This window comes from Columba livia, chromosome 15 (assembly GCF_036013475.1).
Source record: "Columba livia isolate bColLiv1 breed racing homer chromosome 15, bColLiv1.pat.W.v2, whole genome shotgun sequence".
Classification (NCBI taxonomy): domain Eukaryota; kingdom Metazoa; phylum Chordata; class Aves; order Columbiformes; family Columbidae; genus Columba; species Columba livia.
The window spans coordinates 5,869,398-5,887,171 of record NC_088616.1 but is presented as its reverse complement, the minus strand read 5'-3'; the positions used below and the strand labels follow the sequence as shown (position 1 = coordinate 5,887,171).

Sequence of the window (17,774 nt, the reverse complement as noted above, 5' to 3'; positions counted from 1 at the left end):
ATTGAAGGGGATCCAGTGGTACTAAAACACATTTGTTATTTTTTTAATAGCTACGAATGGCTCAGGCCATCCAGACAAAGTAGCCTGATGGTTTCATTAACAATTAAACGTTCAAACTGGTTGGTCTCTAGTCTGGCTTTGTTCGGTTTTCTTGTACATCTTTTGGATGCTTCTGTCCCAATCTGAATTTTTTGAAAACCACTGTGGATCCCGCATCAACCCTGCAGCAAAAAAAAAATAAATAAAATAAAAATAAAAGGAAACAAAACAAAACAACAACAACCAAAACCAAACCAAACAAAAAAAAAAAAAACCCAACCTTTTGTTTGTTTTTGTTTCGTCTGTCACACTTTTTTTTTGTTGTTCTCATTTTTATTTTTCTTTTCTTTGTTGGCTGGTTTTTGGAATCTATTGCACCCATTGATTTACAAAACATCCAAAATAATAACTTCAAAATACTAAAGCTTCCATTTTTTTTCAGTTCTGTCATCCACCTTTCAGCAATAATGATAACAATAATAATAATTACAAAAGAAATAATAATAAAAAACCCAAGTAAGGCCAGATTCTCTCTCTTTATATATAAATATATATATAAACAATGGGAAGGGGAAAGGGGAGCACACAGAAGACACCAATGATGCATCTGAAACAACAAATGAGAGTGAAGCAGACATTTATAAAAAAGATGAAAAGGAAAATATTTTGAACATGCACCTCGATTTTACGGCCCTCTACCACGGTGCCGTGTAATTTCTCCCTCGCCCTGTCCGCATCAGCACTATTTTCGAAAGTTACGAAACCAAATCCCTGCATGCAGGAGGGAGAAGGGGGGAAAACAACATGCACATTATTATTTCAGTCAATGACCACTTGTTTGTTTATGTTCTCTCTCTTTAATTTAATATTTTCTTGTCCTGGCTTCATTTCTGTAACATGCAAATTAGAAAAATTATAATTGTATTGAGATGTGCAATAAATAAGCGACAAATGTGAACAATTTTTTTCTGTCATCAGTTAGATAATACCCCCTGATAAATTCAAAGAATGATACCAAAAATACCTTTCTACATGTCACTACAGAGGAAAATAAATCTAACAATAAGAAAATGAAATTAAAATAAATCACAGTGTCTTCACATAGAAAAAAATGACCTAATGAGAAAAGAAAATGAACCACATTTTAATGACATGCAGATATCTCAACGAAATAAAAAAACATGTGCACAAAATTCAACACTGAATGTCAATATACTCTAAAACATTGCCTACTTAATCATGCTGTTGTGATTTTAAGAAACATTGTTCCCATGCAACACTAGGGTAACTTAAACTTTTGTCAAACTATATAGCCTTTACTTATTTTTTTATAAAAGCAAAAAAGAAAAGAAAACCACCAACAAAACAAAAGTACTTTTAGAACAAAGTATAAACTTTCTTGTATTAACAGATCAAAAAAAAATCACATGATGTGAATAGAAAAAGAAACTCAAAGGAATAAAAATGCAAACGTTTTGGAATAAGTTTAACTGGTTCATTTGCTGTTTATGTATATTACTTTGCACATACAGAACATGCAACTGGTAAAACTCCAGCATCCCGTGTTAGTGGGACAGGAGACACATATTAAATTCTACCTATGACAAATGCTTTGCTTTATAATATTAGGCTAAACAAACATTTCCAATCCTACTAAAATTATTTTATTGTGCTAAAATAAACACTGTTTACAACGATATTTTTTAAAAAACTCGAGACATTGAAAATATTGTAGAAACATACACCAACCCTTTGAAGTAATTCTTAATATTAGTACTACAATGCCTTCCATACTTTCCCAAAGTTAATGGAACAAATATGCTTCTAGAGCCTTGGTGTTTCATAATAAAAAAAAAAAAAAAGCAAGGGAAGGTATCTATACATTTACTTATATGTTTTATATAAAGAGGAGACCAAATATAAAACTTAAGGCAAAACTGACACCAAGCATTGACAAAAATGATGGATATGAACTACAAAATTGACAAAAAGAGTTAAGAAACTATCAGCATCATTATATTAATTATTTGGATTATTTTACCTACTCAAATAATATATTTATTTGTGCACTTATTCATGTGTTTATAATATAGAAAGTGGCATCTTTATACAGTAGTAGTTTATGTTTCATTCTCTTCAAAGCAGTTTAAACACACTGTCTGTGTTCCTTTTCTCTTATTCTCTTTTAGTCGCACTGAAGCCTGAGCTCAGAATTGCTCTCAGCAGTTCCATGTCCAGCTGCAGCCATTCTCAGAACACCTAATTCTACACATTTTTTCTGCTCTACCTTCCCCTTGCTTGTAACAAGACCCCGAGGATGCAACTCTTTCTCCCCAATGCACCAGGAGTGTTTAGAGAGGGCAAATCCCCCTCCTCAGTACTTATCCCTATGTTTTAAAGGCCTAGATAGGCTTTTCTTATACCTAAACCCACCCTCAACTTGAAACTTTTATTTCAACTGCTTCCTCCCATCTTGTAAAAGCTGCATGGAAAATAAAGCTCATCATTTAAGATGCCATTAAGAAAATTCTGCAGCTGAAACCACTGCTGGAACCACTGATCCAATGAGTCCGACTCCAAGCAACAGCATCAATTCCTCAACTCTATTTATTCTCCCTTCTCCTCCTCGCTAAACAACTGTCCCTTCGCAGAACTGCAAACATTTGGTGGCAGCTGGTTAGTCAAAGTTTTGAATCAGTCTCCTTAGCTCACAGCACTACCAGTTAATTTTTTTCAAACAACTGAAGGGAAAGATAAAAACCTAATTATATTAAAAAATTAGAAGAAGATATAAAGTGGAGCCACAGGCCAAGATAAGACAGGAACTTCAAAGATCCTGAAAAGAATACTCATTGTAATTTTTTAATTTCTTATGTTCTTATTCTTATTCTTCTTATTCTCATAATTAACAGTATTTAAATTAAGCTGTTATTATTTATGCAAATCTTTAATTTTACCCAGCTGACACAGAAACTTAATCACAGAACATAGATTCATTCATCACACATTCAAATATCTACACAAACACATCGGCATTGATTTTATATGCAGCTGATTCAATAGCTACTTTAGCTTACTATTTATTTTATTAACTGGTAACGTAAATTTCTGCATTTCCGCAGTTTGTCAAATGATTTAATAATACCCAAGGTAGTATGTGAGAAGGTTCTGTTTTAATTTGGGAGATGCTTTGGAGCCCTAATTACTTGAAAAAAATTATGTTAGTATAATATATACTAGATATTTATAATATTACTACATATACAGAAAAACAGATTTATGAAAGTGTATAGATGTAGTATATAGCTATATGGAGCCTTAATTTACGACTATAAAAAAAATGGTACTTGGTGATGTTCCTGTATCTTTGCAGCCTGAGACAAAAGCCACTGGCAGCTCTATCGAGCACACTGAAATATGCCCAGTTAGGGAAGCCATATTTCAAAAAGTCCTTCCAAGATGAGTGGTACAAGCAGAGAAAGGTACATTTCCAGCACTTATTAATGTTACTTTAATCAACAGCTTCAAGAATTTGCAAAGGTAAGCCTCATTTATTTAACACAGGTTATAAAAAAGATCTACACCAAAACTACACTGATATTCTTGTAATTCTTGTAAAAAGAAGAGTTCTAGAAGTCTTCAGTGTTGCCATACAGTTCTAGCAAAACTAGCTTAATTATTCTTATGCCCCCAAAGAAACAGAGTTTTGTACTATGAAATCTGTGTTATTCTGGGGTTTCTTTTACAGACTCCCTGCTGAAAAATTATTTTATCATTTCTGGTGGTACTGCAGTATGACATTTTTTGAGTCTGCAATTCCACTTCTCTTAACTATTATAGTAGGAAAATGAGCTTACTTCTGTTGTTTTTGCAATGATACTTTAAAATGTTAATTGTTGGAATAAAAACAAATACACAAAAGCAGAAGCAAGCAAAAATTCCTAACAGTTCTTTTATGACAAACTGCAGCTAGAAACAAATTTGAATTTTGATCATGTGAACTTTTCTACTTGCACTCAGTTTGAGACCACTTAGTAGTCCTTTCAACTTCAGTGGGATTTTATGAAAACATAGATAAGCACTGCCAGAAATGGGACTTTACTCTGGTGCATCTTAAATCCTGCAGAATGGACATGAAATTAACAGACTGAAAAAAAAAAAAAAAAAAAAAAAAAAAAAAAAAAAAAAAATCCTCTTCTTCCTCATCCTGTTTGTTAACTTTTTATTTAATTGAGAGAATCTAAGGGTATTTCTGCAAATTAAAATACCATGTAGCTGTAGCTGAAGTAACTCTAAACAAGCTGAGAGCAGCAGATAAGCAATGAGATGCATCACAGAATAGCAGCTCACTCAGAGCCAGCTTGGATGCACCAGCACAGCACCAACAGTGTAGAAGAATTTAACAGGAATGGGTCCTAGAACCTCTAGCACAAAGCCTGTAACTGCAGGTGAGACATCACAAGCCTACCTAGGAAAATCTCTTCCTTGTGAAATCTTTTCTAGGAGCTTGTTTTCAATACAAGGCACTGAGATGTTTTCACCACTGCAAGATCACTATTAACAAAACACAATTCAGAAATACCTCCTCGCCCTATCCCTGAAATATTTTACAAAAGCCTTAGACATATGCAGTCCAATGCAGGTGCGGTGGTTAGAAGTCCTACGCGTGTAAGGTTTAATGGTTAAAGAAACGTGTAAACCAGCACCACCGTCATGGTGTACTCATTTCCTCTCCATCTTCAGCAAAACCAGTCAAAGGCGGCAAGCGCAGGGGGTCTTTTGAGATTTATAATACTAATCAGCAGGTTCCAGACAATCAACATCTTTTGCAAACACTATTGAACAGCCATAATTTAACGATAATAAATTTCAGCCAGAGTAAGAGATTCTAAGCCACCAAATTCTAGACATTTTGGTTGTTTACAGAAAATGTGGTAAATGTTCCAATTGGGTTTGGACTAGCAGGCAAGAGTACTAATTAATGAATGTCAGAATAATTCTGGAATATAAAACAGGACATTTCCGCTATTCTATTTTTAAAAAGTTTAAAATATAAATGCAAACACATTAAGGGAAAAATTAACAATTAAAATATATCAAATTTGAGAGAGCTTTATCTGATTATAAAAAAAAATACAGACTACAGCAAGTCTATTACAGGAATAAGAATATAGGAGTTACAGGTAGACTGAAACATCGGTAGATAAACATTCTAGTGCATCTGATATGGGAGGAAAAGGAAAAAGACAGTGCATATGACAGTACATATAAACCCTTATAATGCAGCTGATTTCATAGGAGAAGCACCCTGGGCTACAACTGGTAGCAACGTTAATGCAGTCATAGCCATTCTATCTTGCTTTATTTCTTAAAAACTGAATAAATTGAAGTAAGCATTTAAGGCAAAGTAATTTTGAGAAAAAAAAATAGTAAATGTTTGCAATACAATAAGAACTCTTTTAATCAAATAAATGTTAAAATAGATTGTTTTCAAAGGGTTGGTGTACTGAAGCTTTAACTAAAGAGGAAAACATCTGCACTTAGATAATCTGGAACAATCACATATTTTCTCAGCTAATTACTAAAGAGGATGGTTATTAGGTATCATTATCATCTTTCACTTCAATAGGGGAAAAAATACCTGTACTAATACAAACCTGCCTACAAATATCTCTAAGTATGGACTCATAAAATAAACAAGATACTTATCACTGAAGAATAAAGACAACAAAAATCAACGTTCCCATAAAACAGTTGACAGTTTGGAGTAGCTAAAAATATCCCCCTTAAAAGATATAAAATGAGTCCAGCAATTTTCATCCTGCTTAGGAAACTGAATGACAGCTCAGAAGATGTTCTCACTAACACAGAATTTCAAACATAACTTTTTTACAGCAGTGCAGTTGTTTCCTTTTACTCATATAAATATTTTAAACAAATTAAAAAATTCCATGGATGAATTAAACTGCTTACCTTTGAGCCCCGCTCATTAAAAATAATTTCAACATCTAAGATTTTACCAAATTGCTGCAAAGAAATAGAAAAGTTGCATGAAAATAAGATAACTTCAATGTTTGTATCATATACAGCACGTTTCTAGAAAATGGTGCATGACATAAAAAGTTAGAGAATATAAAATCAAAGATAGTCAAGCACCAAAAAAAGTGACACTGAAGAGAAGCCAGATCAATGTTGCAACTAAATCATATGTATCATTACACTTGTCACCATCATTCCACATTTGCATTTATGGACTTTAAGTTCAGTGAAACCACCTGACAAAGAGAAAATCATCATTAAACTGTAATCAGCCTTTTCACATAGAAAGTTACTTCCATCCAGTCCAGCTGCCATCACCCTTTTTCATATGTAGAATGCTACCCATTAATTTGCCTGGAGCATAATAATCACTAACAAGACAAGATTAACAGCTGTGTGGACATTGTCACCCTCTGGTCATCCTTAGCTCCAAAGAACCCCAGTTTCAGAAGACTTTTTGCAGCTGCTTTTCAAGACAGATAAAGGCGTTTGGTTACTTCTGGTTTACAGTAACAAGATTAAACCAACTGGGAGTTTTGTCACTGATTTCAAGGAGTGAGGATTTCTCTCTGTCCTTGCTGGAAAGGGATAACCATTAGTCCCTAGGCAATTCTTGTCTTACCAGAATACAATTTCATAGAATCATAGAATCACTTCAGTTGAAAAAGACCTTTGAGTCCAACAGAGAACCTAACACTGCCAACTCCACCACTAAACCATGTCCCTAAGTGCCATATCTACTCATTTTTTAAACCCCTCCAGGGATGGTGACTCCACCACTTCCATGGGCAGCCTGTTCCAATGCCTGGCAACACTTTGGTGAATAATTTTTTCCTAATATTCAATCTACACATCCCCTGGTACAACTTGAGGCTGTTTTCCTCTCATCCCATCACTTGTTACTTGGGAAAAGAGACTGATACGCACCTCGCTACAACCTCCTTTCAGGTAGTTGTAGAAAATTTGGAAAACTATAATGGGTACTTATTTGTTAGTGATTTTTCCCTGCACAGAATTGCACTTTTATTACAATATTACTAGTAACCATTATCACTGTTGACCTTACAATAGCACTCAAAATCATCTAGGCATTGTTCACACACAAAACTGGACCACAGTTGCTATCCCAAAGAAAAAGGCTCTACTGAACTTGTCTCAGTAAGAGAATAAACATTTGACTCAGACAGTATTTTGTTAGAAGACCTTCTGATACGACACATTTTGCAGTGTCACACTGTAACATGTCTGTGGGCCAGTTCTGTTATTTCATATGTCATTAACATGCTCTATGGATCAGTGCTAACACTGATAAGTGACACAATCTACAAAACAAAAAGGCAGAAATTAGAGGCAGGCAAATGAAGAGTAATCTAACAATAGTCTAAGGAACTGCAGAAATGAGCCTATACTTTAGTATTTTAAGATATAATAAACAATTACAGGCCAGAAAGGACAGTATTCCTTCTCTAGCTTATTAAAGTATTTCAACTCGGTGATGAAAACCAACCATCATTTGTTGTCCCTTGGCTTATCTTACATTTTTGCATTCACAATCTAATTAATGTTTTAACTGCACCTTAGGCCTATCAGCATACATTGACTTCATGTTTAAACAATCCTCTGCTGTAGTTATGTCCATGTAAAAAGATCCCCTGCTGTGTGTATAACATGGTCACGATACAGCGTTAGCATATTTCATTACAGGTATTTCATACTTGCAGAAACTTCATTTTTCTATCAATTCAGTAGCTAAAAGTTTACTGTAACCAAGTCATTCTAAAGCTGGAAAACTCTCATTCTTCAGTGTTAGTCTTTTGAGACCTAAGACTTAGAAATGTTGAAAAGAAATGTAGGTTTATTCACTTATAAATTACTACAATCCCTCACAAAAATAAAATCCTTTCACTTAATATACTTCCAAATAAAATCAGTCTATTTTAAGTGGTTTGTTTAATTTAAATACATTTGCATACTATTCTCCCGAGGGTTAATTATTATGCCTTCTGCTGTTTTGCTGTTGTGCTGTAAGCTGCATTTAGGGGAGGTTACTTGTAGTGAATCAGATACAGCAAAACAGTCAGTCTCATTTCCCTATATTATATCAGAATTCTTTTTCCAGTGGCTGTTTTCTTCACTTCATACAAACAAGTACTGAAAACCACAATGTCTTGTCCCACATACAAAGACATTAGAAGAACTTAAAAACTGGAACTGAACATCGAAGAGGGAGAGAAGTGGAGTTTCTGCACAACAAACTGTACTGCAGAAGAGAATTAAGTTTCAGTGAGTCAGAAATAAAAAAGCAAGAGGAAAATAAATACTAAAGAGTATTAACTTGGAAAAGGAGAAGCCGGGTTCTAGTAGCTGATCATGTGATATTTCTAGATTTTATTTAGTGACATTTCAAATAAAAATAAGAGTTCTTGAAGCAGGGAGAAGAAATCGGGTCTAACCTCTCGTGGTGATAAGCCTAGAACTGATTACATGTATAAGACATGCGAAACAGCCAACACACATGAAGGTGGCTAATGGCCTGGGCAAAAGCAGCAATTGAGACACTTACAGAAAATTACCAGCAAAAACTTCAGAAGCTTACAGGTCTACAGTAGCTGTGGGGACAGGTGAAGATTTCTGCTCCTGGACTTCCTACTTAAATTCAGCCCGTCTTACTTCTACAGATTTGGGTCCCTTGCTCATGAGGTCAAGCACTGACTCTCTTACATCATTCTCTCCAAAATCAAAAAGTGCAGCCCTATGAATCCACGTGTGTACAGTAGGAATATAAACACATTCAATATTTTCAGCCAATGTAACTTTTTTTTTAATGTAATACAAACCAACACAATACAAAGAATACAGCCATCTGTATCACATACAGTAGAACCAGTAGAATTTCTTTTCCCAGATGTGACTGGTAAATGAGTTGTTTGGTTATGAATAAATGAAAAGAGAGTATTTATTGAAAATGTTAAACAGCCTAAATCAGAGATACTGCTCTCACAGTTGCCTATAATATAAAATACCTATTGCAATGCAAATATAAATAAAGCATAAATAAATTAAGAGTACTTACACCAAACATTTGTCTAAGATCTGGATCCCGGAATCTGAAAGGTATATTTGAGACGTGAAGCCGTTTTGGCTGTGATTTGTTTTCTGTGTTTTCAGAAGATTGTGTCTGTTGCTGGCCATCGGTCTGTGCTGCATCATCTGTCTGCTAAAAGGGTGAAGCAAAACAAAGTAAAGCATGTTTTAAATATTTCAGCCATCTTTAATAGAAAGGTAGGGGCTTAAAATTCTTAAAAGAAAAAAAAAAAAAAAAGAGCCAAAACAGGAGTTAAATCTACTCAGATAAAGGTACTGAAGAATACCAGAAGGTGAAATATATGAAAATCAAATCCATTTCTGTATCTGTCTCAACAGTACACATTTTTAGTGATATTTTTAATATTTTTTTTTGATAAATTGGAGAATAGGAAGAAGATAATTATTTGTTAATTTTCTTAGTTATTTATAGAATGAATAAATATGTCTCCCTATAAGACAGCTCAAACCCCTTTAACCTCATCAGTGTTTGCCAACGGAAGAAACAGAATCTCCGTGTCCAAAGAACAGGCGACTTGCAGAAGCTCTGCGCTTTCAAATACGATTAGTACTTTCATTCAGAGGCCACTGGGATTTCTACATAGCAGATAGGTAACACATCACATCCTAGTTGCCATTTCATAAGCAGTGCTAATGGGCACTAGAGGGTCATTTTGTCTAGATAAATGGCCACCATTACAGAAAAGGCCTTGAGCTGTGAAAGGGAACATAAGTATAATCAGTGGTGAAGGTTGCCTGACATAAAAGTGAGACCCAGAATCCAAGTTTACAGATCATCTTTCTCACAAACATAAGACCATATCATGGTTCTTCTTACAGGGGTGCTGTTCCCTAGTTTTACAATGCTATTTTGTAATTGAAAGACATTGCTGTGTATTGCATTTTAACAAACAAATGAAACTATAAACGCTTAGACAGATTAGGAAAAAACATAATACCCTTCATCCAATAAGTTAAACTAACCAATGCTGTATTTCAGTACATTATAGAAATTTCTTGGTTGTGTTCTTTAATGATATTCAGTGCCTAACTAATCACTGCATGTTCAGCACATATTTACTAGAAAAAGATTTTGCATAGGTATGTAAAAACAGCATAGTTATTTTCTTTTGCACTGGTAGAGGGGGTTTGGAAAGAGGCAAGGAAATAGCTTAATGAAGCTACAAGGAACATCTTACAACTGTTACTCTATTTTCTGTCCTTCGTCTTCCTTCTGAGCTTATTGATATTCCAAGTATTCACCTTTCTCTCATGTTCTAATGTTAGAATTCAGCTTGTCTTTCTGATTTTTTCATTTAAAAAAGAAAAAAAAGAAAAATAAATATCCCATTTCCTGCTAATATCAATGTTTTTTAAGAGACAACAGTTTTAATAAAAGTAAAAAATGGTTAAATAAACCTTACCACGCAGTTTTAGTACCAATAAGCCTGTTAAGAAGGAAGCAAAAGAGCTCAAACAGAATACATAATTTTCATCAACAATATACAAATATAAATTAAATTCTAGCAAGTATCATGTCCCCCATTAAATGCAAGAGTTCTCAAATTCAAAGTCCAACCATCTACAACTTCCTGTATTGCCTGTACTTCAGTGCTAAGAACACTTCAGAAATACAGGTCCTTATCATTTCTGCAGAAGCATTGGTTCATCAGCAACACCTACATTTCATGGGATATGATGACACTTGTTCACAGATAGAAAATTTTGTGTGCACTAAAGAAGGGTTTTTAAGTGATCCAAACAAGGAACTGGGAACAGCTCAAGTGTAAACTTAAAATTGAGTCAGTGCCACCACATCTCTTCAACTACTACTCCCTGAACTCACTCGCAGGTTCCCACAAAATAAACAGTTCATCTTCACTAATTTCTAATTATTTAAATACAAAAAATGGTACATAGCTGTTAAGAGACAAAAGCATGTTCCGTGCTAATCTCTTGCTATCTAAAACCAATTCAAAAATTCAAAATTTAGATTTTAGGCTACTATTCCATCCATAAACACTACAGAAATTGCTTCCTACCTTCAGTCCTTAAAAGGGGAGAAATATGAAGAAAATTTGGTGTATGAGAGCAGGTGGGGAGTGAGGGACTGGGAACTCCTGAAATACAATGCTCTGGAAGAATTTCAGGTCAATTAGATTAATCTGAAGATAATTAAAGAATTCTGAAGGTGTTGTTCATCTTCAGGAACAAAGGGTGCCCCAGGAAGACATTATATAACCAACATACTGTATAAATGCAAATTGGAAAAAGTAATTTCTGTTCGTTGTATTAATATAAATTATGAGAAACAAGGAGTAGGAGGGCTGAACCATGCGCTATTTGCATACCAAAACATTAGGAGCAACTACCGTACCAAGAAGCTGAACGGATGTATTGCTAATAAAAAGTCAGTGAGGTTTCTAAAGATGATGCTTAAAGGAAAGAGGTACAAATTATAAGTGGGTAAATCCAGGTACGGTTATTTTCTGGGTATTTCTTTTTTATTTTATCACTTTTGTCCACAGAAGCCTGAAACTCACAGTTTCAGAAAAGAATGTCTCAGATTTTGGACAGTGAGGACTGAAAACCAGAAAGTTCAGAAAGTCACTGTCATCAAAGATTCATGCCTGTAAATGTCCTTAAATAAGGCTGTAACAGAACTAACAGAGCTAAACAATTCAAAATGTATTAACAGGCTTGACAGTATAAGTGTCTTTACAAAGCATATTATAATATCATCCAGAAATCTATGGATGTGTCTAGAAGATCTGAAGAAGGGTAACCACAAATTTAAATTGAAATGTGAAGCTTATAAAAAAATTTCAAAGTCACACCAATGAGGTAAAATAAACACAGGACAGAGGACAGACTGGATTTTGCAAAATCCCAGAAAGGAAAGTTTCAAAGCCCTGTGGACTCAAAGAGCTAGAATGCAATTTACCTTACACATAAATAATACAGATCAAAAGAATATTTTCATTGGTAGAGGATCTAAAGACCAGTGTTTCATATTTCTTTAAAAATCAGTTGAAGTTAGTATGACATTAGCTTCAGTACATCCCTAAAGTCTGGTACACAATCAGTACAAGTCCTCATCTGCGATGTGTTGGGTCTCTTATGATTAAACAGAAATTACATAAAAGGGAGTCTACTCTGTGTGTTTTTTCATGACCTAATTTTTTTAGTAAAAAGCTGTATCGGAGTTACCTTCACCTATCAAAAAAGTCATGAATTTTACTTTGTGAAGAGATCACAATTCATAAACCAACTTGAACACATTTACCATTGGAACTATCTGCTATCTGATGGTCCTTGCTTTGTCTTGTGTGCGTATTGGTTACACAACTGGTCATCCATTATAATCTTATTTACGGAACTGCTCTCTAACCAGTGATTTTCCATGTCACATTTGTGCAGTTTGTTATTGCTGTGTAAACACCATGGAATTTACATTTCTGAATAGCATCTTATTTTTCCAAATGATATTTACGACATATCAAGATTATTTTGAATTCTAAACCTGTCCTGCAATGTACTTGCAATCCTTCCCATCTTGGTATTGTTGCAAATTTAATAAGTATACACTCCATTCCATCATTCAGATCATTAACGAAAATACTGAAAAACAGTGAGTCACCACAAAACCCTGCAGAACTCCTTCTAATAAATGTTCTCATTTTGATAGTGAGCTACTTCTCATTTTAATAGTGAGCTACTTAAATACAGTTTCTATTTTTCCACCCAGACTATTGTAGTTGCATGTTGACCATACTTCCCAGCTTGTTTAAAAGCATCTCTTGTGTGAAATTGTAAAAGACTTATGAAAAGCAAAATATAATACTTGGGGTTTTTTGTCCACAAGGCCACTCTAGAAGTGAAAGACTGCATCTTTTTGACAAATCTGTGCTGATAACTATTCTTCTTGTACTTTCAGCTGTTAAAAATGCAGTGCCTATTTACTTGTTCCAGAATTTTCCCAAGACTGAAACTCTGATGAGAGCACATCCCTTCAGCCCATATAACCAACACTTTTCTCTCCCTCCTCTTTAAAAAAGAGCATTATGTCTACTCCATTTCTCCAGTACCTCTACTCATTATCTACCAGGTAACAGAGACAGATGCTAATGGCTCAAAAATATCAGTCTAATCTTCAAATAACTTGGAACCTAGAAACAATTAACCAAAAAAATATCCACCATACCTAACTTACACGAATACTCTTTAATTGGTTTCTTCCCTCTTTGAGACTGGCAAATTTTTCTGACAGTTGGGAAATTATTGTAATAATCACCCAGCTGACGTTCACTTTTACAGTGAGGAATCATGCAAAGAAGAAATGTTCTCTTACCATTTTTCTCAAGATTGCATTTCACACTCACTCTTGAAGATTCTCTCCAGCCTGGCATTAACTATCAGTTTGTACAACCTGGCTTGGATTCCCTCTAGAAGAACCTATCTCCTGGTTGCCTTTTGCATATTCAGTCCCAGAACTTGTCACCAGCCCATTCCAACAGCAATCTCAACTGACAGGCTGGCTCCAGGAAGCATCAAATCACTTGAAATCCCTATTATTCATGAGTTTAGTACTGTGCCCCCAGTTGCCCTGTAAAGATTTCATCCACTAAATCTTACCAGCTGGATATCTATGATATTTTTCAGAACAAAGAGGTCCTTTTATCTTCTAACAGTTATCCAGAGGCCTTTCAGGGTTTTTCTCCTTTTACAATTGTGACCTTGGATAAGGCACCTCCTTAAATTGCAATAAAGCAATTAATTTCTTGCCTGCTCTTCTTAATCAAGATTCATAACTTCATTTTCAACATCATATAGTTTTTGCAGGTATGAATTTTCAACACAATTTTTTAGGGTTTTTTTTGTTTGTTTGTTTGTGTTTTTTTTTTTTTTTTTTAATGGTACCTTATGCCCTTCTATTGTGACATAACTGGTCACAACAGCATCATGTGAGTACAATGTGTTGGGTCACAATATACACAACAGGTTTGGAGACAGTTGGTACAGTGTTTATTGTAATCAGTAAATACACCAAAACAGATTGCTGCCATTTGTAAAGCCTAAGGTATGAAGATTCTACAAGACTGCAAAGTTCCTAAACATTTCTAGAACTCTGGATCATGCTTCAGAGCTGTTAAAGCTATTTAAAAAACAAACAAACAAACAAACACCACCCCACCATACAGTGCATGACAGTCCAAATAACTTTAAAAGAAGTTGATTTTCTAAACAGATAAGCTAAAAAGTGAAGCTACGAATGCACCGGTAGCCAAACCAGCTATACAGACCATCAGTGCTACAAGGAACCAATGGCAACTGCAGGTTCTCAGAACCCTTGAAAATTACTACAGATTGGCTTTTTCCCTGTGCATGTCAGTCAGCACTGTATCAGGTTAGTTTGTAGCTCTGAGGTTTAACATGTCATTTGTCATCCCCACCAAAAGGTCATTTCCACTGATTTGCTACATGACTTCTTTTCTGGTTCCACTGAGAACGTAATTCTAGTTTAAAAAACCCTAATAAACAGCTATGTATTTTAGCAAATTATTGATGAGTATTGCCTGGAGGGAACCACAGGATGAAAACCTAGGCATCCTATTGACTATAAAATTACAGACGCTGCCACAAAATCTTATTTCTGTAAAAACCACTTGCTATGGATATTTATTAATACACAATTGCAAACAATTGGAAGTTCCAGCACCACTTTATGTCATAAATGTTAAAATAAGTTGCTGAAACTTGAATGCTTTAACAACTGTTGATTGCATTTGCAGGCACTTCATACAGAATTGAGATGCTCACTTTTCCATGATAATTTTTAATGCAATCGATATATATGAGCTAAACAAGTTTAATCTTGGTGAAATCTAATTTAGGTATGGACAACATTCAGAGAAAATCATATGAGGCATGCCTACATCTCTACCCAGAGATACATCTTCATATGTCAATTTTAATTTGTTATTTCAGAGAATAAATATTCCTTTCTATCTTAAGACCCTGTGTCATGCTATTATTATACTCTCATAGTTCTCTTTATAGTTCACTTGTATCTTGATTGTTGCCCAATCCTACTTAATACATACATATCTCCATTTTAACAAAAATTATGTTTTACCATCTCATAAATATTGTACAGAACCTAACACCGAAAAATGAGGATATATATCTAACCCCTCCGAGAAACAAACACTGCAAAAACAACTTCTTGAGCTAGGCAATTTAAATGAAATAGATATGCTCATAATATTGCCTAACTATAGAATCACATTAATATTTATCACCAAAATTCTCAAATCAGTTACCAGAAGTGTGCAGAGGTGTAAATGATAATTTTAAAAGATTTTAAGAAAACTAGCACTAAAATCAGATGCCCTTTGATATGATGTTTTATTACAGTATCTGAAGTAATTCTCTGCCAGTTTGAAATATACTCAGGAAAAAATGACATGGAAAAGCCTTCACTAGTTTGCATTCAGAAAACACTGCTACTGAAGCTAATACAAGTTACATCTGATAGAAAACTTTTCTTTGAGTCTCAGTTGTCTTCAATATGTATACCTATTTTACAGGAATTTGGTTTTGCTCTCCTCTCTCTTTCAGTAAACCACTGCCAAGGGCTGGCACAGCCCTTGCCACTCCTGGCCAAATCACACAGACTGCTTTGTGGTTCCCATTCCACGACATACTTTGCAATCATAAAATATTAACAAATCTTAATATATGGTAGTCTTAAAATTTATAATGAAAGTTATAAATACAGAGTACAGAAATAGAAGACCAAATTCTCACATACACAGAAATAAACTGAAATGAACTCCCTTTACTCCAGTGAGCTACTGAAGGCTTAGGTGTTTTAGTAAGTTAAAATTGAAAGCATTCTTACAGGTAAGCAAACCCAAATCAAAGAGGGTGTTTCAGACAATGGTTTTATATTTCATCTAAGATGCTTTCATTATAAATACATGGTATCTTTTTTAACCAAATCCATCATCAGCACAGCTAAAAAAAAAAAAAATCTAACGTATTGTAAAGAAATTTATCTTCACCAAAATACTATTTTTTTTCTCTCCTTAATTCACTTCTAGTAACAGAGATATTCTGTTCTTTAAAGGACTTCACTCAAGTTCTTAAGAGACTTGACACTGAAGTCAAGTTCTTAAATCAGTTAAAACCCCAATATATTTAGTGTGACCAGCCTAATTTTTCCACAACTGCCACTATGACCAGTTCTTGTGTTTTCATTGAGAAAAGGTTAAATGCGATGCAAAATGAGGAGTGCCAGTTACTCTGCAAGTTTTTAGAAGTTTAGTGCTTCAAAAGGTTCCTTCTGACAATTAGCAACAGGGATGCATTTAGTCTTTTATGAGCTGCTGCTCCTTTGGGGCAAGTGAACCACAAAGAGTTTAAGATGATTCCATCTCACACCCAAAGAACACCTGATCTAGCATGCTGCCTCAGGATCAACCTGCACTATACACTTCTGCTATCAGAAGAAACTACCATAAATTACCAGAAAGCTGAAATGTAAGTGAAAATAACTATTTTCTAAAACACAACAGCAAATATTTTTTTTGTTTCACTTCCCAGCTTTTTCTAGTAATTTTAAAAATTTATAAAAGTGAAGAAAAGGGCTAAACAAGATGTTCGTTTGGATAAAATGTTAAAATTTCCCATTTGGAAAAAATATTCTCTCCCCTACCTTTTTTGAAGGCCTTACTAATCCAAATTTGCAATATTTTTCACCCAGAAACACATACTTTTGGGGGATGGGGGGAAAAGGTACGCTTTAAAACCGTTGTTCAGCTCTAATACAAGCACACTTGTGGCAAAGACACCGCATGCAATAAAACAGAATGTTCAGTGAACCTGAATTCAGAAAGGGCCTTGAGTACATCATTTGGGCAGAAAAAACCAATTCATTCTTCTTCCCAGCAAATACACATTTTCTGTATCCCTTTCTATCTATTGCTGAAGATAGTTGGTCCTATAATGTTTCTTACACTGGAATTGTGTCATACTTTTTCTCCATTCTTTTTCATTGACTAATATCTTTCATTTTCCACAAAACTATGGTGGTGTAGACAAAATCTTTCACCCTGAAACCTTGTTTTAAATGTAATGAAATGCTGTCACAGAATAACTGTTTGCACACCACTATAAAATGAACGCTGTCCTCAATCTCAGCTTTTAAAGAGTAAATGGAACATAAACAGCAGGAATGCCTAAATTTGAACTAAAGCTACTGTCTCTTCCTGGACAATCTGAAATTATGCTGTATTAGAATAACCTGAAAAAGCTTTACCACATTGTGATCATTCTGCAATATCTGTAAACAAATACAAACTGGTTGCAAATTTCTTAAACCCACACCAAGTCTAGAGGAAGAACAGCCTAATTCTAGTAGGAATAACCCATAAAATATTTACAGGAAGAAAGACAAGAAAATAAATATTTTTTAAAACATAATGGCAAGCTTAGTACTACATTGTGTTTCTTGTGTATACACACCCACAGAAGGATAAATCTTCTTAGATTTTTAAATTAAAAAAAAAAAAAATCAAACACAATGCTCATTAAATTAAAAAAAAATG

At 34.4% G+C, this 17,774-nt stretch overlaps 1 protein-coding gene across 50 annotated transcripts in view; it reads right to left on the bottom strand.

Moving 5' to 3' along the window:
- The window catches only part of RBFOX1 (RNA binding fox-1 homolog 1), a 1,115,790-nt gene that overhangs the window by 88,881 nt on the left and 1,009,135 nt on the right, over positions 1–17,774 (bottom strand). For 47 of the 50 annotated variants that reach the window (XM_065030745.1, XM_065030741.1, XM_065030743.1 and 44 more), the window contains 3 exons: positions 9,152–9,295; positions 6,013–6,066; positions 718–810 (listed from right to left, as the gene is read on the bottom strand). In XM_065030745.1, coding sequence (XP_064886817.1) covers positions 718–810; positions 6,013–6,066; positions 9,152–9,295 — 291 coding nt within the window. The remainder of the gene's footprint in view (positions 1–717; positions 811–6,012; positions 6,067–9,151; positions 9,296–17,774) is intronic. The other 3 variants (XM_065030742.1, XM_065030772.1, XM_021295769.2) reach the window with 1 other exon arrangement.